Raw genomic sequence first — 20664 nt, 5'->3', positions numbered from 1 at the left:
ATACGCCTCTTCCTAATTCTTGCCTTGATTGCCCTGCCGTTCACATGCAGTTATGGGTATATTATTTCATAAAGTGGTTTCCGGGGAAGAGGAATGGTATCGACCAGCTCGTCGGGACAACCCAATTGAAGCCCCGAAAGTGGAAGCAGCATCAATTAAATTAGACTTTGAGGCATGGTGATTCGCCTTCAAATTTGGGATCCCCGAGCCACCGAAGCCCATAGTGCTATGTACCTTCCACCTTTGGAACAAAGAAAAACACAACCAGCGGTCGGTTGGTGGCCGCTCACATTTGAGATTCGACCTGTTCAACGGCGGCTGGATCGATCAGGTTTGTTGTCACCGTCGCTTTCCCACTTCTCGGCCTACTGCAGGTACCAATGCGGAGAAAGTGTATGTGTGCCAACATGTCGGAACAACATCCTGTCGCCCTTGCTTGGATCGGACTCTCTTCGGATGGACGGTTACACAGCTGTCAGAATTGAGTTTCTGGGAAATTGGATTTCCTTTTTCTTTCGAAGAGGCGAAGGTTCATTTTCTCTTCTGCCTACTTGGGAATCCACAGTCCACAATTCCACACTCTCATGGGGTGGGTTTGTCTCGCCCACATGTCGTTTTGATTTGATGTTTCCAATTTCGAGGTTTTGATTGGCACCCATCTGCAAGCCATTCAGTTTTACATTCCAATAGTTTGACATGCGACTCAGTCAATGTCGCTGCAACGGACCATCGCCCGCGATTGTTTGCTCGGCTGACTCATTGCATACGTCCACCCGGTTTTTCGTGCGCCCATATGTGAGCCCATATGTACCAAGCAAATAAAATCCTAAAATCAACCAGATGATCAGCATAATCCGAAACAATCAGCAGCACATCATGAACTGCAGCGGATATCGATAACGCTGACAGGCAACGCCACTCCCAGTCAAGCAAGGGACTCCCACCGGAGCTGTCAGATCACAGACCACCCAGCCAACAAAGCAAACCGGACAAACGCCGCGCAATACCTTGGCTATCTGCAAGAACAAACACGCTGTGTATCACGCAAACCGCAGGCTTGGAGCGACCTTCGCCATAGGGTCCTCCTACTTCTCGGTCATGACTCGTCCGGCCAACTTTCCGTCTTACCAGAGTCCACTATTTTGTCTCTACGCCCTACTTACGGGAGTGCAGTGTACTCTCGTCCACAATCCAGGCCCAGCGATTGAGATTGCACCCTAGACCTTTGCCTACATTTGGTATTAATTGATCATTTATAAAGTTCGGGGACTGGGGCGCATTTCAGAGCATGATTGGGCACGCTAAAGATAGAACCGTCGCTACTGCGTATTGAAACCAACCCCACCTTTCCCTTTGTGAACGAAGCTTCCGGCTGCTTTCCCCCCTCCTTGGACAGACTGATAAGGGAATGTGCAATCAATGGGCGGATGTACGCGCCTTCAGAGGTAAGACATTTCCCCCTAGGTACACATCTACCTACGACTTACCAAGGAGTACGAGTTACGACGGAGAGCCTACTCCATCCAGTCAAATGCTCCATCGGGATCGTACCGATGCAGCGAATAACAATACATCTCGGCTGGTTCCCTGTCCTTTAGCCCCAAAGGGTCCATGCGAACAGTGGATTGAACGTACATGATACTATACACCACATAGGTTAGATCGCCAGTCGATTAATATATGCATGGAAAACCGGTGACCTTCGAGAAGAGACCACGAAGGCGGCCCTTTCTGCCCCGTCTGACTGTACTACACCGTATTCCGTCTAAACAGCCCTGCTCAGTTCTGCTAAAGGGTTGCTAAAAGCCCTTTACTCTTTAGCTCTTACAACTTCCCTGTTATAACTCCACACGGGCTGTTCCATGCTCCATAGCAAAGGCCGAAACGGATATTAAGTGTTAACCCTGGACCGACAGGGGGGATGCACCGCCGCAGGAAGAACAACGCCGTCGCGTCGCTTGTTCTCGAGGATTCGTAGACACCGGTCTTGGCGCCTCGAGGAACCAGCAAACACCCCTGTCATTCTGCTTCAAAGGAATGCGCCACGGTGGAAAGCCGTTGTAGCACAGACAGACACTAGACCGGATCGATTTTTTTTTTCTTTTCTTTTGCCAACGCCAACAAACAAACAAGCGAAAATGTAACGTTTGATTGCGATCGAGTTAGGGTTGGCAGGAAAATAGCCGGGAATATTGTAACAGATATTACAAAGGAATGAGAAACATTAACAGTTATCTACCTGACGGTGTATAATCAAGGTCAGCTATAGAAAAGGTTCACACCTTAACAACCCGTCTAACTGGTACGACGGTAGGATCGCAGCGTCCAAATCAAAGAACCCCCTAGGGGAAATCCAACGTCATCCAAAACGGCTTTCAATAATCGGTTCGACATGACAGGTACGGTCTTCCCGACCGAGGTGTTCTGGACGTGTCGGTCTTATCCGCATATCGCCCCCTCAAACTGGGTCTGGCATTTTGCATGGTTAATTTCTTTTTCTCCCTACACCGTAATCGGTGTACCTACTAACCAATTCATGTCCTTGAAATTTCTAATTCTCACCTGCAGATAGAGATAGTCTCACCCACCCACACTTACACCTACCGTAGATGTCCCATCTTCCGAAGTTTCGACTTTCGAGTCCCAGTCCAAATCCAACAGACAAGACACGACAAGACAACAGATAACAAACCCACAATAACTCCACCGGTAGAAGGCTGGAACCAGAAACATCATGAATATCGGCATCGGTATCCTCTATCCTCTATCCTCTATCCCGTATGGTATATCCATTATCCGTCCTCAAAGGACCATCTCGGCATCTCCAGTTGAATGAAACTAAATACAATAGTCCCAACCGTTGTCTTGCATCATACTACTCCGTCGCGTGCGGACTCGGTCTGGAGCCGAGATTTTTTTTTCAACTACCTTGAGGACTGAGGGATGATTAAACTGGAGTCTGGAAATCAAACGGTGTACATTGTAGGGAGTCTAACGACATTTTTTTGCCCTTATTTTCGCCCTTATTTTACCTCTTTTTTTCTACGGTAAACTAGGCTAAATGACAGCAAATAACGATTGACAAAGAAACAAAGGTCCATGCCAACGGGAGATGTCGCCTCTTGAGACGTTGACAGCTGTGGATAACTATCAGTATCCCCGATGGCGCGCATCCCGGCGGACGGCGGGCGGCAAGAAGCTACCTACAGCTAGCGGTTAGCCAGATAACTAACCTACCTAGGCCCGTTATTTTCCATTCAAAGTACCCATTCTCGATGGGAAAAAAACTTGGAAGCAAGCGACCGTGCGGAAGTTAGGTAGGGGGAAAGGGAACAATCAGCAAATGAGATGGATTTCTACAAGTCAACAGTCGACAGGAGGTAAGAGTCTTGAGGCCCGCCTCCTCGGGTGCGATGGCTTCCCCGACAAATCAGGTATCGTGGTTTTGGCCGCTCTGGAGCTTATGGGAATTGTACGGTGCTCCGTAAGGGAAACTGAGTGGGATGGAATATGGATCTTCTGAGAGACCCGTTCGCGACGAGAGATTTTTTTTCTCTGTTTTATTGCGAATGTTCAGTTAGGAAGAGAGGTTTCGAGACGAGGTTTGATGCCGCTGGGATCCGGACTAGGTTGAATTCTACCTAAGTTCTGATAGTTAAATTGCACTGGCGTGGTCAATATCGCATCGGATGGATATAATATAGAAAGGATTCCGCGGATACCGGGGTCCAAGTCTAACGGTTATCAGAGATCATTTCTAGGCTGAAGATTACACAATAGTAGCCTACCTTAGTAGACTCGAGAAAGGAGAAACTACTGTACGGTGTACTCCATTGAAAAAAGAAAATTAATCGAAAAAAAAGAAAAACGAACCGTCATACGAGGCATTTGAACACCCGCGCAAGTCGATAGTTGGAGCAATGGCGGATCCGAATTAATTACCCCAAAGCAACGGCATCAAGCACATCATGCAACGGCTTTGGGAAGTGGGCTGTCCACTTCGACGGCGCGTCTGAAGAAGGAAGGTCCTTGGAAGAGCCTGACTGAGTCTGACGGAATCATGATCGACTGGTAGTGTGCAAGACGATGCTTGATGATCATGCTAGCATGGAGAGTAGGAATGAACATCCGTCTATCAGTATGATTATCATTTACCTTCTTGTCTGGTGTATGGCGTATCCGACTTCCATACTGAATACAAAGAAGGTTAGAGCAAGCTGACCTTCATCTTTGTCATCCTAACTACTGGTCCTAAGGAGGCTAACTACACCGTAGATACTCCGTAATAGACCAATAGTGGCTCGTCTAGTGGGAATTGGTTGCTCCAGTCCACTCTTCTTCGGAGGAAATGAGGGCTAATTAACTAGATTTACATTCTCTCTAACTCCTAGACTTACTCGCTAAGCTCCTCTTCCTCCGGAGTATCGTAGGTGTAAACCGTAAGATACTACGGTGTAATACTAATGAGCATTCCGCCATACCGACTGGCTGGCGGTCTCGGGTGAGTCTGGAGACTGGAGACTGGAGACGGACCGTCAGATCGTCTATCTAATGCCAAGACTGGTAGATTAATGGTGGGCCGGAGGAGGTATTACTATTATAATTGACTTTTGAGGTTCTCGTTTCTCGTTGGTATTGGAAATACGCCGATGCCCTTCATAGGCCTCGAGTGCAGGCCTGAGTACTCCGTATGTGCATAACCCTTACACTGAACACTGAACCCAGTCTGACCATCGGTGTGAAGGCGAAAGAGCTCGAAATCTGAAACAGGCGACGCGTACGTCAATTCCCCAATCAGGAGACGGTGGTCCCCCAGAGTGGAGATCCAGGACGCCTGAAACCAGTCAGAGACGCCATGGGTAAATAGTCCGACCCTAGTCCCCCGTAGTAGTATCCAGCTATTCTTGGGATTCCTTCTTCGAAACTTCCATCCTCGCTACGGGGGCGACTATGAGACTCTGAGACTGCCGGGGTAGTTTGTTCTTGTACAGATACTACTACGGCGTATGTGTATTATTGGAAATTGAAATCCCCATAGCACCATATGTCCATATCAGCAGTACCACACCACCGTCGGGAAGGGATCGAGAAGACCCAGTAATTGTCATTCCTCCCGGCCTCACTAACCATCTTGTTCGTAGCTCGGAATATCCGGTGGCTTTCCGTGGCTTACTATTTGAAAATATGTTCCGAGGCGCCAACGCTATTATTCTTCTGATCATTGACGTTGATTGATGATTTCATGTTAATCCGTCCTTCTGATCCTCGGCCTGATTTCAAATACCTTCAATAGTCCACCTTCCACCTTCCTACAATGACGCTGATAATAAATCGTGGCGAATTGCTCACAGAGTGTGTCACGCTACCCATCTGCTGTTCTGGAATAATGTACTATTGTCGCTCAATGCCAAGAGGACCGCCTCCTAGACCGGAAGCTGGATAGGACCGAGTCCCGACACATTGTGCCACAGCAACTTTCTTTTGCGGGGACTCCCAAGTCCCAAGTACCAAGGGCAAGTACACCGTGTCCACAATCCTAGATGCATGCTACCGCTGCATACTGCATTGCAACCCGGGGTTCCTTCGGTAGGTTGTACCCCATCTTACGTGGGCTAGCGGGTGTTCACAGTCATGGGTCTGGATAAGAATCGGCTCCGGCGACTGCCAACAAACGAGGTATTATTATTTATCATTTTTATGTCCTCAGAGCCAATGCCAAAGAGGCGACCTCACTAACACGGTTACTTACGGTGTACACCGTACGGTGCGCTTGGTTGCTGTGGATATGGATGAGTGATGAAAATAATCCAATCGCAACGCAATGCGCCTTGATAGTGCCGGGGAGGATTCCGGCACTTCCAACGAGCCAAGAGAATTCTCACCACTTCTCCCGTTTGGGGAACGAGAGCGAGAGAAAGAAAAAGACAACAGAAAGAGTCGCCACGATAGGCGAAATTGAGTTCTGTTCCTGGATTCTTGCAAAGCTAGCAGGGGTCGATCACCGCCCATCGGACCTAGGTAAACAAAGAACTGAACATTTGCCCTCAGCCATTAGCACGTGCGCCGATCCGAGAGAGACAGACGGTGCTGCTGGGGTTGCATCGTTGACGTGACCGACTAGTCTAGGCTATGCGCAGTGCGTCTTGGGTTTCCGCCTTTCCGGGCACTTTGCCCCGGTCGACGGCAGAGAGATGCAGGTTGGATGGGGACGAACAACCGCCTTAGCATCGAGCAGCTACGGAGGGAAGTGGATATGCCAACCGGAGGGTTGCCTTAGCGTCCAAATCTTCCTGCGCCTGGAGATGCGAGTGGCTGATAACCCCGAGTCTATTCCTCCTGCGGCAGGTGGTCGATTTTCCCGTCCCGCTAGGAAAGAAAGGCGTGAACGTGGGATCCATTTCGCATCTGCTCTTTGGTCTCTTGCCCAAGGTCCTCGTCGCCTCCAGCCGTCCACCCAGAATGGATGCTGTGAATCAGTGGCTTGAGGAAGTGGTTCACTATTACGTCCCTCACTGCTCTGGTTTCGCCCGAGTATACCACAAACGGCGAAAAAAGAGTTTCGGATGCTCACCGAGTTCCATGGACACGAGAAGCAAGAAAATAGCGCGAACCCTTCTCGCGGGACGAGCTTAAGCTGCGGTTTGAGTTGAATTCCTGATGCTATTTACAGCTACGATGACCAAACATTCAGTTGTGGATGTGGAACTGTGGAAGATGCAGCTGCAATGGACATGGTCAGGTCCGGTTCCTGCCTTCAGCCCTGAACTGAACTCGAAGACGTATCAAATTGTCACATGCAAATTGCCACTGATCATCTCAGCACAGATGAACTGCAGAATGGATAAAAAGCAAAGATCACACACAAGTACAGCCCCAGGAAGACTCGAGAGAATCTTACCTGCGTTCGCCGAGGGCGGCCCCCAAACGTCATCATTGGCCTTGACTTGAAGGATGGCGAGCGCAACCTCTGAATGGCAGGTCCGTTTTTACGTTGGTTTTTTTCAATGCGTCTTCAATTTCGGTTTCCTACTTATCTCCAACCTCAAAGTCTGGTACGCTTTTTAAGCCGCCCAACTAGTTCAATTGATAACGCGCTTTTTTTCCCTCTGCAGATGTCGAAAAATCAGATCTTTGGACTCGGACCAGAAGGGCATAGTGCGATCCAAACCAATACTCGCTAGGGTTGAACTCTATCTGGATAATTATCGTCGGTCCAACTCCACACAAACCGCCTTTGCATGGCCAGCGGTACGCAGGACACAACCGGCCCCAAATGGTATGCCCAGCAGCCGTCTCACGGTGAGACCAGCATCTGCAAGGTCTGCTCCAATCGGGGCGGCGCAGTTCGTGGGTCCAATGTGACAATATGCAGTCCGCATGAAGCCCCATGGACATTTGGACCGGGAGACCAGTGAAGGATCTTATCCTGTTGGTTTAACTACTGCCGCCGGGCTGTAAGCCTGTAATACAGCGTATGATCGACGCCGGGCCCATGCCCGGGGAGGGCGCTTGCAAAAAGTTGGGGCTGGGGCTGCATTTCGCATTTCGCACGACGCACCGTGCAAAGCGGTGTGGGTTCCTGAGACTGGGTTTACGGAAACCGGGATATTTGGAACATCACGAAAATGGTGCGAGCCGGCCGAGTCGAGTGGAGGAAGGAAAGACGCTGGGACGGCAGATAAGATGCGCGCCAGCTTCCACACAACGGGACAGATCTCGAGAGAAACCGGGTCGATGACGAGGATCTCTACAAGTGTATGGTCTGATTCCTTCAAAGACTATTCTTTGGGTCTGGTGGAATTCCCACCTGAGACAATCTGAAGCACTTGCCCACAGGATTATTGTTCCGAGCGCAGTGAACGCACGATGGTCCATGACTCTCAGTCCCTCCGTTCCAGCTTTTGCTGTCTGTCTTTTTTTTTTTAGCGAGGACCAGGCGGAGGCTGTACCGCTGGACCTGTGCAGCGTTCGGCCCCAGCGTTGACGTTATCCTCCGTCAACCGACTCAGCCGAGCCTCCCTCGTCTCGAGATAAGCCAGCAGGATTTACAGGCACGAACTGGGGAACCGTGGATCGGATGGCCCGTAATTCGGCCAACGGGCAGCGCATGAGGTCATTGGCAGTCGATACTGTGTATCTGCAAGCGATCCGACAGGACCTCGGGCTGGCACTCATGAGAATCAGCAGCACAGCACGCATGGGATATGCACGAATAGTACTGAATAATGAGCATAGGCTACCACAGGACGGCGCAGGCCGTACAACTACTGATTTTCGCAAACTGCAATGCGCAGTACATAGGCCAAGCACTCGGACCAGACAAATCTATCTATCTGAACTAAGGTATGAAATCTGTCATCGTCTGACAGGATTCAAATCATGCAGAAACGGATCTAAGAAAAATCAAACCGGCCCCATTTGTTCATCCTGAAGAGTGATAATCAGGGAGGCTGGCCGTAAGGCTCAACTGCAACTCTGCAAGCATGACTCGGCGAGGCCGGACAGATAGCCAGTCAGCCCAGCACACAGAACCCCAACACCCCCAAAATCAGACCAGCCAACGAACTCAAAAAGAATGAAACAGATAAGAGAAAAGAAAAGAAAGTCAAGAAGGCCTCAGTGGATGGTAAGTGAGATCACATATCCCAGTGGGAAATCAGTCTCTTCCTATCATATGTAAAACATCCAAGTAACTCATCATAAGCCTATGAAGAAGAAAAGAAAAAAGAAACCAGAGGCACGAGAAAAAAACTCTACGAAAAACAACCAACCCTCGTCCCCACCGCCCTTGCTCACATAATCACCCTCAACCAATCACACCCCCAAAAAAATGAGACTAAAACTACCCGAGCCCGGAAAAACGGAACAACCCTTCCCCGGGGCCCCTCTCCCACACATAAATAGCCCTCCCCCTCAGCCACCATTTTGCGAACTTTTTTCTCTTCTTTCTTTCCTTCGTGCGGCGACGCAACTATTATTTCACCCGTGTTGCCTGGACATCTATCTTCTGTGATGTTTCCCCAGGTGTCAGTTGCGTCACAGACGAACGGAATTGCACACCGGTTCTTACTTTATTGGTCTTTCTGTCGTGTTTTTCTCTACTGGGATTAGACCATTTGGTTTGGGATCGGACATACCTTTTTTTCTATTTGCATACTTTTGTGTGTGTATGGGAATATTAGATGCTGGTGTATCTTTCTTTATGTGGATTGGTGCAGTGGCTTGCTTGCTCTAGTTTTTTTTATTATCTAGATGGATAGAATTGTAGATCTGAATATGATTGCGTTTTTTGCTGGAAAATATTGTTGCTACTCTATGTTGCTTCTGTAGGATTGAACGAGCATCCAACTCTGTAAGCTAATACAAGATGGGTTCAAGAAGGATGCCACCGCTCGTGTTCTACCGGACACCATGTCGTTTGGCTGCTCTGTCTGAATCTATCCTTTGAATGCTGAAGCAGTAGGTTGATGCTTCCATGTTCCCTACTCTACGAATCCCAGCTCTCTGTCTATCTGTCCGTCTGTCTATCCGTCTGTCTGTCCGTCTGTCTGTCCGTTCGGTCTTGTTTGAAATGACTTAAACTTATCATGGATAGGGTTATCTCCTACCTAACCTGAAACCTGACGTCCAGTCTATCAAATCAACCAATCCGCCCTAGAGATACTCCGTAGAAATCTACTCGCCCGGCTCATCGCCAATCTTCTCCAACTTGCCCATCTCGCGCTTCTCACCCGCCTCCCCAAAGATACGCACGCGATCCACCCGCAACTTCTCGCTGTCCCCATCGCCATCCACAAAGAACAGCACCAGCGACGTGACGCTCTGGAACTTGACGAACCGCAGATCCACCTTGGCGGTACCCGTCTGCGCATCATAGTCGCCCGGCTGGATCGTCACCGTCTGCACGGCGGGGATATCCTCCGCCTCGTCGAAGCCCAGCACATGCGACCGGTTCGTGTACAGCTGCAGCGTCTTGGGGCGCATGGGACGCTCGTCCTCGTCGCGCTCCTCATCCTCGCCCTCGGCCGGCGGCAACGACGTAATCTGCAACGAGTGCACCTTCACCGTCGACTGGAACGGCACGTACAGCATCAGTTGCTCGTCCGTGTCGCTTTCCACCCAATCCGGTGTCGAGGCCTTGCCTTTCCCTGCTAGCGCCGACGGCTTCGACGCATCGAACAACGTCCGCGCCACCCCGAACTTGCTGTCCCGGTTCAACAGCTCCAGGCCCTTGGGGTCATATTGATCCGTAATGTCGCCGTAGCCTTTGGGCACCGAGGCGCCTACCCAGCCGACGCTGGAGGTCGTGTCGCCGGAGGAAGAGTCCGCGGGCGTCTCGTCGCTTTTGGTGGCTTCGGAGGCGAGCTTGCGAACGGCTTCGGAGAGTTTCTGGGGGTCGGCGCCGCGGACGGTATTGATGGGGCGGCCGCGTTGGAAGACGATGAAGGTGGGCATTCTATGTTTTTCTTTGTTAGTTTTGTATCTTTTGCTTTCGGACAAAGTGCAAGGGGGAGGGTGGCCGGTCGAGGATTTGTAGAAGTTTTCTTTCTCAGAAGGACGCGAGGTTGAGCAAAGAGGAGGACGTACGCTGTAATTCCATACGCCTTGGCAATATCTTGCTGATGGTCAACGTTGACCTTGGTGAATGTGATCCGGTTGGGACGCGAGAGCTGCGTCGCCAGTTTCTCGTAGGCAGGGGCGATGGCTTTGCATGGTCCGCACCAGTCTGCGTAGACTTTCAAGAGAAAGAAAGAGAAAAAGGTTAGTATAGTTCTTTCTTGGTAATCTGGGAAATGCTCTCGAGGGCAGAGTGCGAGATGAAATAGACCCCCGGATGGATGAGAGGTGAGATGAGGGGAAACGCGGGGCGAGACAACGATGCACAACAAACTCAAACTTACAGTCGGCCACAACAAAGACAGAAGATGTCAGGAGAGAGCTGAATTGCTCTTTGGAGGTGATGTGCACGAGGGATGACATCGTGGCGGTGAACTGGGGAGGGAGGGAGGAGGAATGAAGAGGGGAAGGAGAGGCTGGAGTTGTCCGGTCAAGATGAAGCAGCATCGATCGTTATATGTCATCAGCCCCTCCGTCACTTTGTCTGGCCCACACTTGCGGTGTCTACAACGACCGCCATCGTGACTCGATGACAGCCTTGTTTGTTAATTTGATCTAGTTTGGGTTTATGTATGGGGTTTACTTTTTACACTTAGGTTGATATGATTTTAGCAGTTCTCGTTGAGATGTCCATTGCAATCTCATACCGACAATATATATTTGCCTGGTAGATCAACCAGGCAAAGGTATTCTTTGTCTGAAATAGCCCGCCTTTCTTATCTATAGACAAACCTGTCTCTTCTATATACATGCAGTGAAACACACCTTGTCACCCCTCAGAGATTCCCAACAAGGAGGTCCTTGTGCCCACCGGTCTGTTCCGGGGGTGCACAGAGTCCCTTCTCGAGACCTTCCTGCCTGCCTGCCTTCTTTCCACATAGACACAGGCTAGCAAGTCAGGACGAATGGGACGAGCTGTCAAGTCATGCGACCATGTCCAGTCTAACCCAACCCCAAGGGAGTGGTGACGGCTCGTGGTATAGAGGATTTGCCCAAGATAGAGCTCTCCAGCAAAAAGCCAGCCAGCCCACTTGAAGACCAAGATGAAGAGTAATAACCAACACACTCAGTGCCGGTCCAGTCGAATCTAGTCCTGTCGATCAATCAAGTCTTCGACTCGCCATCCCCATCCCCATCCTGATCCTCATCCACCGCAAACAAAACCTTCATCCACAAACTACACCCGCGACACCCAACCACAATCTCCCCATGCTCAACCTCCCTCTCCAGCTCCTCCTCCGAAACCAAAAACCCCTTCTCATCACCACACCGACACCCGCGATACCAAACTGCCTGATGACCCATCTCATCGTCCCCTTCATCGCACGCCAAATCCTCTAGATCGACAACCTCCAGGCCCGTATGGAACACCGTCCCTGTCTCCTCTCGGCGCGCGGCCTTCTCGCGATCCAGACGCAGTTCGCGATCGTATTCTGCGCGGAGAGCTGGGTCGGAGAGCGTGCGGTAGGCGAGGGTGATTTGGTCGATTGTGTAGGTGGTTTTGGGAGTTGCTGGGGTCGCGGGGGAGGGAGGTAGGTTGTTTTTGTTTTGCGAGAGTGGCTGCGATTGTGACTGCGACTGCGAGTGTGTCTGGAGGTCTGTGTCTTTCGTCTCGGAGGAAGCTTTGTCCGGGTGGTGTTTTAGGAGGGCTTTGTGGTATGCGGTCTTGAGTTGTTGTTTGGATAGAGATGTTGTCGTCGAGCTTGAGAAAGGGAGGGAGAGGATCTCATAGTGATCGTGAGTGAGTGTGTGCGATTTGGTCATGGTGGTGATTTTGTATCTGGTGGGATATTTTTTTGGTCGTTGCCCCTCGGCGGGCAGAGGGAGGGAAGAGGTTGGGTCTGTTCTCTTGCGTCGTGGCGAGGGAGGATGTTCGAGGGGTTTGTCTATGTATAGAGTCTGGTTGAGGGGTTGCGATGCCTGGAAAATGAGATTTGAGTATGGTGACCCCTTGGTGGTGAGGTTTGTGTTGCTGGAAAAGGAGATGAAGGGCGCGGAGTGCGGAAGTGAAAGTCGGAGATCAAACTTCAGTGTCGGCCGCCGCCGCCACTCCAGATTGCTACGACCCTGCGAACCACCAGGGGTCAAATGATCTATATTCTGCGGTGAATAGGGCTGCGCGTTAGACACCGGACTATCTATAACTGTCTCTGGTAAATTATGATGTTACAATGGCTATTGACCGTACAGTTGGACCATGCTCTTTGAAACCAGAGCAGCGGACGACAAGTCATTGGACAGGCAAGTTTCTCTTCTGTATAACATAGTCTTAATGCCCACCGAGTCTTCGAGACTTTTAGTATCTATGGCAGCTAACGAAACATGATAGCAGGGCCATCCATGTATGGCTGGGAATCTAAACGACACCAGCACCGGATATCAAAATAACACAGGCACGAAAAAACAAACGCAGTGCTTCACGGCTGAAAAATATCATTCAATCAAAAGACGGATGCAGACCCTCCCTCTCCAAGCCTCTACTCGGAGGTCTTGAAGACATAGCGGTCCTCGGCCTTGGTGGTGAAAGGGACACCGAGCTCCAAGAGCTTGACAAAGACGTCGGAGAACTCCTTGAAGAAGACGTCGCTGTCCTTGGCATAGCGGTCGACATGCTTCTTGAACTCCTTGTCCTTGACCATGACGATATCGGTGGGCATCATCATCAAGGTGCCGGTGCTCTTGTCGGTGAACTGGGTCGGTCCGTTCCACTTCTTCTGCTGCCACTTCTCGTCGAGCAGGAGACGGAAGAACTCGTTGGTGAAGACGGTAGGGCTGAAATCCCAGGGTCCGTCGAAGCCGGAGCGATCGGCGTGAGCACGGCCCAGGGCGTGGGCACCCACGAGGGCTACGATCTCCTGGTCGTTGAAGCCCATGCGGTAGAAGATGTCGCGGACGTGCTTGTGGTCCTTGGTGGCGTCGGGCAGACGTCCGTCAGGGGTGCAGGCGGCGACGTCCTTATCCTGACGACCGGGGCGCCAAGGGATGGCAGGGCCGCCCAGCTCCTGGATGGCACAGGCACCGGCCAGGGTCCAGAGATCGGAGTAGGTGATCCACGGGAACTGCTTCTTGATGGGCTCCAGGAAGTCCCGAGCCAGCTTGAGACCGGCATTGGCGCCGTGGTCGGACTCGGGAGCGAATCTCATCGTGGCACCGTTGCTTCCTCCGGTGCCGGTTTCCTTGTCATAAGTGCCGCTTGCGTGCCAGGCCAGACGCACGAGAACCTATGATCCCAACATTCGATTAGCTTCTTCGATTGCAGATGCCTTGGGGATAGAAAAATAAAGACGAAGAGACGGAAGAATCATCAATTGGGAGGAATGAGACTAACCGGACCATAGCTGCCGTCATCATAGTCAGTCTCATCGGCGAGACGACGAGCGATCTCGTCGTACACCTTCTGGTAGTCCTTCTGCGCGGGGACAAACTCCTTGGAGCTGACCGAGTCGCCGCCGTTCAGGTAGAAAAAGGCACCGGCACCACCGGCGACGGCGAGACCAGCCCAGAGAAGGCCATTGGAGGACTTGCCCTGGCCAGCCTCAGAGGCATAACCGCGACGGGACGAGGCACGGAAGCCCTGGGCGGGAAGAGCGAAGCGCGAGCTGCGGACCGCCGGTCTGAAGGAGGAGGTGGCCGGAGTGGAGCGGAGGAAGGCCCGGGAGGCAGATCGAGCAGCCGAGGCCATGGTGGATATTGAGGATGAGGACAATTGAAATGGGAAGGAAATGAGATTGGAACTAGAGGAATGTGTACAGATGGTTGAAGGAGAGATGGGACGTGAAAGAACGATCAATCACAGTTGAGAGAGTGTGAAGAAGAGAGAGAGAGAGAATGACAGATCGAAAGAAGGAGAGGCCAGCAGGGGATAAGGATAAGTACTAATAGTGCGGCCAACCCATGGCTGAACGACCTTCTGTTTCCTCTCTTACTGGACCAATCACCGAGGCCAAATGGGCGAGATCTGGACCGGATTCTTTTGACTCAGCGTCTAATTGTGAACTACGGAACTAATTTAGTCGACTCTCTCCGCATTTCCTGCAGTTCCTATCGTCGCGATGAGATGAGGAGAAGGAGGAGACGAATTGCGCGGGTGAGATTGACAGGAGTCAACCCATCCGGTCTGTCTGAATGTCACGGCGATTGTTTACTTGGATGCTCGTCTGAATTGAGATCATTTTCCCAGGCAGCTGGTAACTCGGTACGCCCTGTCTCTTCCAAAGAAAGTCGATTGTTCCTCGCGAGGGGCAGGAACCAGAGCAACGACGATAACCTCGGGCGGGTCCCCGGCGTCATAACTCCCAAGATTACAAACCGCTCGTCGCTGTTTGGCAGACGAGAACCGGTGGGATCCACTTGGGGGACGCTGCATTATTCATCGATCGCTTCTGGTCGCTCCTCGGCGACTGAGACCGAGGTTTCTCGACTTACTGTAGAAATCGACCGGTCGAATTACTCAGGGGGTTTATCATCCTGTCGAAAACTCAGACTGAAGTCGAGATCTGAAGATGACCAATGTTGGATATGCACAACATTAGCACTTACTTCCTGCGATGCAGTCATGAAGACACTAGAAAGGGATGCGTTGCCAGTCCTACTGATGCAACATTCCTCATGCCCATCTACATGGCTCCAACCGTGTTCTTTTCATCCAAATCAATACTCAAATTCTATCGTGATTATGTCCGTCGTAAAAAAGTCCTGCCGTTCGATCAAAGCGAACACCAGGGTGGAGTAGACGCAGCTCTGCTAAAAACTGTTTGGTTTTGATCTCCCACTGAACGAACTAAGAAAAAAGTATGCCTCTTCGCCATTGATCAAGCTAGAAGCGCACTGTGTGGTTGTTCGTTGACACTATAACCTGCGAGACATGATGCAGGGAGTGTATACTCCGTAGAGCATATGAATGAAATTGTACGAAAATTGTCGAGAACATCGCAAGCGACGACAGATACGGAGAGACGTCGACATCAGAACGACTCCGCGCATTGCAACGGATGGAGAGAAGAGGAAGAAGAAGAATCGACGGGAAGAAAAAGACGAGGGAAAGATTCGGCGTGTGTCACGTGGACGCTACGGCGGGAGGCTCGCTTGAGTGGGACGCTAGGCCGGTTGGGGTAGCATGTTGAGGGCAGCTTGTTCTCGTGGAGTATGGAGTATTGTAGATAGTCTTCCAAGGAGTGTCAGTCATTGGAGATCAGGTGCTAGTATCTGAGATAAAATTGATCATATTGGTTGCGATGATATGGAATACTCGTTGGGACTGTGGACACTCCCTGATGCTTTCACCAGTTCGCGTTCGCAGGCAGAACGCAGCGCAGAAATAGGCACGTGTAGCAAGTAGTAATCTGGCAATCTCGCCATGCTGATAGAATTGGAATCGAGTCAGTGTCACTGTCGAACTTCTTTCCACTTCCCTCTGGGGGTCGTAATGACTTTGAGTATGGCATGAATCTGATAGCCAGCTCATTTCTGCCTCAGGCACCCATTATATCCCACCATTCACGTGACTCCCGAGAAAACATTTAACGCGCGAAATCCCGGCCACAATCCTTCCTTTCCTCACACTTTTCATACCTCACGAACGCATAATCAACCTCCAATTCCTTCTATCCATAGGATGGCAGGTCATATTGGCGTACTAGAATAATTACCCTAGGGCAATTTAAGGCTCCTCTACCGTGCTGCTGCTTCTCCCGAAGCTTCGAGTGCGATGGTGGATGGAGTCACCTGCTGCTCAAACATTCCTTTCTCTCAATCATGGATTGAAAAGAGAATGCGTACTCCGTAGTCTCATCGGGATAGTTGTCCTGTATCGAGTATCTCTCTAGACAAACAACCATCTGTGTTGGGCTTATTGGGCTGCTCTGGGCCTGGCTCATGCTCACGGCCGACCACTGCACGGCGTGTTTCCACTGTGCAGAAGAGTCAAGGCCATTGTGCAAACTGCAGAAACCTGGCTGGCAAATAGATCGGCGCAAGAAGAAAGTCAGCCGGCTGCCCCTGATGTCTGGCCCATGCGAGGGACCGATGTCTCCGTCCAAATTCTTAATTTATCCTCAAAGACAACCGGAGTTGGACTCCGACGTGGTGATAAATTAATCTCTCTCGCACATGGCCTCTATTAATAGCCAAGACACCGGAGAGGATCGAGGCATTCCATCTGCATTACTACGGAGTACGGAGGATAAATCCAAGAATTCATAGAAGTCAATCAATCTATAGTTACGTGTACTATCGTCCATCCTGCTCTGCCGTTGGCGATGAGAGTCGAATCCCACCGACCGCAGCATTTCCCCACATCGATCATCCCTGGCCACTTCCCTCCTTTTACTCGCCTTCTCCCCTCCATTTCTCTTGGATCTTCGCTCTCAGCCCCCATCCACTCCTTGCCATCTTCCTTCGAAAAGGATTAAAAAAAAAGTCTTGGGTTCTTTGTAAATATGCTTCGTCTTTTCGTCTGAACAATCCTCCGTTTCCCGCCCCGGAAGCTCGGCCCGTCGACTGCGACATTTTTTGGTTTCATCTGTGGATAATTGCACACTTTCTTTCACTCTTTTTCTTCGACTCGGTTGGGCCTCGATAGCAAGGACACGTCTTTCCTGATCTTCCGGTCATCATGGTGGTCGGTATCAGCAAACGGTCGCAGTTCCGCAATGAGCGGGCGCTGCAGGATCTCATCCGCTCGGTTCCTGGAAATGACCGTTGCGCAGACTGCGATGCGATGAATCCAGGTGAGTTGCCCCGTCCGGATACATCGGGCTTGAGGGATCGAATGCTGACGGATTATGTGTCTTAATAGGATGGGCTAGTTGGAACGTACGTACCTCGACCGCGCGACCCCGACTTTTGCGTCGTATCAAGAATAGACCCCGAGGCTGATCGAAGGAATATAATATAGATGGGTATCTTCCTGTGCATGCGGTGTGCCGCTCTGCATCGGAAGATGGGCACGCATATCTCCAAAGTCAAATCCCTGAGTATGGACAGTTGGACATCGGACCAAGTCGATGTGAGTGTCGCGTGAGCATATGGACAAAAGAATAGGGGTCTGATCGAACCATCGCAGAATATGAAATCGCACGGCAACACTCTTATGAACAAGATCTTCAACCCGCGAAACGTCAAGCCCCCCGTCCCGACCGATATCGATGAGGCCGATGCGTGCATGGAACGCTACATCCGGCAGAAATACCAGCACCGATCCCTGGAGGATGGCAAACCGAAACCGCCCAGTCGTCAGGACTCCAACCAAGGCATCTCCCCGGAAGGCTCTCCTCCTCCGCTGCCTCCTAAGCCGTCCCGTCCCGTCGGTTTTGGGCTGCGGTCGGCATCTTCTGCTGCGGATCTTCGTCGGATGTCCGCGAACCAAGGAATGGGACGACGTGAATCGCCACCACCGCCGGTTCCCAGCTTGGGTATGGGAGCCTCCGTGAACACTCCGGGGAATCGGTCGTTCGAGTCGATGATGGCTACCTTGAGGGACATGGGCTTTCAGAACGAGCGTCGAAATGCGATTGTTCTTCGAGAACTAGAGGGCAACCTTGAGAAGTCGATCGAAACGTTGCAGAGACTGGGAGAGGGAAGCAATCCGGCGTCGCGGGCAAGGACTCCGTCCCAAGCAGCTGGAGCATCCTTCGGGGCATCCACCGGAGCATCCACCGGAGCATCCAGCAATCCTTTCGATCAGCTGGACTCCCGCCCGCCTGCGCAACCCAGCAACCCGTCCTACAATCCCTTCGACATACCGGCGCAGCCACAGGCTCCCCAATCTCAGCAACCCCAACAACAGCCTCTGGAGCAGTCCTTCCAAAATCTCCAGGTCGCCCAACCTTTGCAGCCGCACACCACTGGAGGATACTTTCACCAGCAGCAGCAACAGATGCCGTTTTCTCAACCCTACTATCAACAGTCGGCTACTCCCGCTTCTGCAACGCTCTCCCAGGGCGCGTTTGTGTCTTCCCCTCAACCTACGGAGGGTGGAAACAACCCATTCTTCCAGACTGGTGCTCAACCGCAGGCCAGTCTGGCCACTCCACCCGTTAGCCAGAACCCTGGTCTTGGTCAAACGAACCCTTTCTTCACGCAGCCGCCAAACCAGCCTGCGGCAGGCAGTCAGTCAACTCCGGGATTTCCGCCGCCGCGACATGCCAATACTATGCCGGCGTTCTCTTCCACCACGGCCTTCGGTCAACCTTCTCCGTTCCAGTCGCAAGCGCCCCAGCAAGCGCCCCAGCTGCAAGCCCAACCGACTCAGCAGAGCCAGCCGACCCAACAGTCTCATAACCCGTTTCAAGCCATGACTGCTCCGACTACTCCGCACTCTGCGGGATACCAAGCCCCGTCGCAGTTCGGTTTCCAAGCGTCCACTCAGCGTCTGGCTCCCCAGCCCACGGGCCGTCTGAACCCGGCGAATAAGAACAATATCCTCTCTCTTTACAACTTTTCCCCAACCCCGACGATGACACCCGAAATTCCCCAACAATTCGCACCCTCTGCCGGTGTCAACCAGGCTGCTACTGGTACGACAAATCCATATGGTTCTTACGGCTCTGTACCTCAGATGCAGGCGCAGGCGCAGGCGCCCACGCAGCCAGGCGCTTTCCCGTCAGCAACACCTCAATTCCAAACCCAGTTCTCCCAACAAGCCGCCGATCCACAAGCTGCTGGTGCCTCTCGCAACCCTTTCATGAGCTCCACAATGCCGGGTGCCGGCGTCATGTCGGCCCCCCAACAGCAGCCACAGCCGCCGCCCAATATGGGATTGAACATCCCCGGACCGACCGCAGGTGGATTCACTCGATCTCACATGAGCCAACAGAGCGTGGACATCAGCGGCTTCCAGAATGGACGGCACAGCCCTGATGCATTTGCCAGCTTGAGCGCGCGGTACGGCTAGGGTATGCCTACTTTCCTGCACATTCCTTCTCTACATTCTCAAACATTTGAAATTCATGGTTATATACTTTTTGTCTCGGCGAATGTAATTATATGCGATTGTTGCATTTCTTGGTCGGCGTTGAAGGTGACAGGGGAATGGGCAGATTAACTAACATAGATTGAATGATGCGTCGAGCGTGGCATTTGGTCTTCTTGGTTTTGGTCTTGGCTTGGACATGGTTGCCGTAGATGGATGGATTGATGAAAATTAGTCAGTTAGTCTTTGAGTAATTTGTTCAATATAGACATGGGTAAATAATATTCCTGGTATACTTATATTGCCTCGAGTGTGAATACTTGGTGCCCAACATGTCTGTAGAATTCTGCCAGAAATTCATGATTCCGCCTTTCGGATAAAACTAGCTCCGACGATCCTAACCGCCAACGCCCGTCCGACCTCAATATGAGCAGCCCTTAGCAAAAGCGTCTCCGAGAATAAAAACATCTCTCAGACCCGCAAAAAAGGAGATAACTTAATTTGGAAAGCGGATCTGTATAGTAAACATCCTTGTTCGCAAACGTCTGATTTTTTGCAACTATCCCTCCTGTGTGTAGCGAACAGGACTCATCCAAACCTATTCACCAATACAAAATCTGTTATTCCACCACCCAACCAGACCCAAAATGTCATGTGAGATCCGTGGTTTTTTAGAGTTTCAGTCATGTGATTCCACTAGAACGGCGCCGGTGGCGGTTGTGGTCCGCCGTAGTGGGAAGTCCGCGAAAGCTCGGCCTCACGAAATCATAGCAACAGCGATTTCCGATCATAAAAGTCGTCACCTACGGTTGCGAAAAGGAGATATTGAAGGAAGAAGACCATAGCCTTGTAGCCCGGAGCTTGGTTTCATGAAGACCAGATTATTATGATCTAGGACCCCCTGTATAGTGCACAAGACGCCGTCGAAGTTCTCTTCTCATACAAAATCTGTTATTCAACCCCCCGACCAGACCCAGATGGTCGTTTTGAATCTGTGGTTTTTTAGAGTTTAAGTCATGTGATCTGTACCATACAATGACGCGGTTTTTGCGTTAAAGGTAGTTACTGCCCGCCGCAGTCCGGTCGGGTGCAGGTAGGCTGCGGAAGCTCGATCGCGTAACATCATAGCAGTCGTT

The 20664-nt window shown here is 51.3% G+C and overlaps 4 protein-coding genes across 4 annotated transcripts; 1 reads left to right on the top strand and 3 right to left on the bottom strand.

The window, feature by feature from the left end:
• Positions 1–9675: 9675 nt before the first annotated feature.
• Positions 9676–10980, bottom strand: txl1 (thioredoxin-like protein 1; the record flags this gene model as incomplete). Its single annotated transcript, XM_046087873.1, has 3 exons — positions 9676–10456; positions 10588–10735; positions 10902–10980. The coding sequence occupies 3 exons, from the start codon at positions 10978–10980 to the stop codon at positions 9676–9678; spliced, it is 1008 nt and encodes a 335-aa protein (XP_045943841.1).
• A 741-nt stretch (positions 10981–11721) lies between these two features.
• LDX57_006181 (uncharacterized protein) lies at positions 11722–12381 on the bottom strand (the record flags this gene model as incomplete). The annotated part of the gene is made up of 1 exon (XM_046087872.1): positions 11722–12381. The coding sequence occupies one exon, from the start codon at positions 12379–12381 to the stop codon at positions 11722–11724; it is 660 nt and encodes a 219-aa protein (XP_045943840.1).
• Positions 12382–13094: 713 nt separating this feature from the next.
• Positions 13095–14299, bottom strand: CCP1 (peroxidase; the record flags this gene model as incomplete). Its single annotated transcript, XM_046087871.1, has 2 exons — positions 13095–13838; positions 13946–14299. 2 exons carry the CDS (start codon positions 14297–14299, stop codon positions 13095–13097), a joined length of 1098 nt encoding a protein of 365 aa, XP_045943839.1.
• A 2931-nt stretch (positions 14300–17230) lies between these two features.
• GTS1 (putative GTPase activating protein for Arf) lies at positions 17231–19510 on the top strand (the record flags this gene model as incomplete). Its single annotated transcript, XM_046087870.1, has 4 exons — positions 17231–17345; positions 17414–17430; positions 17513–17623; positions 17681–19510. 4 exons carry the CDS (start codon positions 17231–17233, stop codon positions 19508–19510), a joined length of 2073 nt encoding a protein of 690 aa, XP_045943838.1.
• Between the last annotated feature and the right edge of the window lie 1154 nt (positions 19511–20664).

Source organism: Aspergillus melleus (genome assembly GCF_016097325.1).
Source record: "Aspergillus melleus strain CBS 546.65 chromosome Unknown contig3, whole genome shotgun sequence".
Taxonomy (NCBI): domain Eukaryota; kingdom Fungi; phylum Ascomycota; class Eurotiomycetes; order Eurotiales; family Aspergillaceae; genus Aspergillus; species Aspergillus melleus.
Note: the sequence above shows the minus strand (reverse complement) of the source record. Positions and strands in the feature narration are given on the sequence as shown.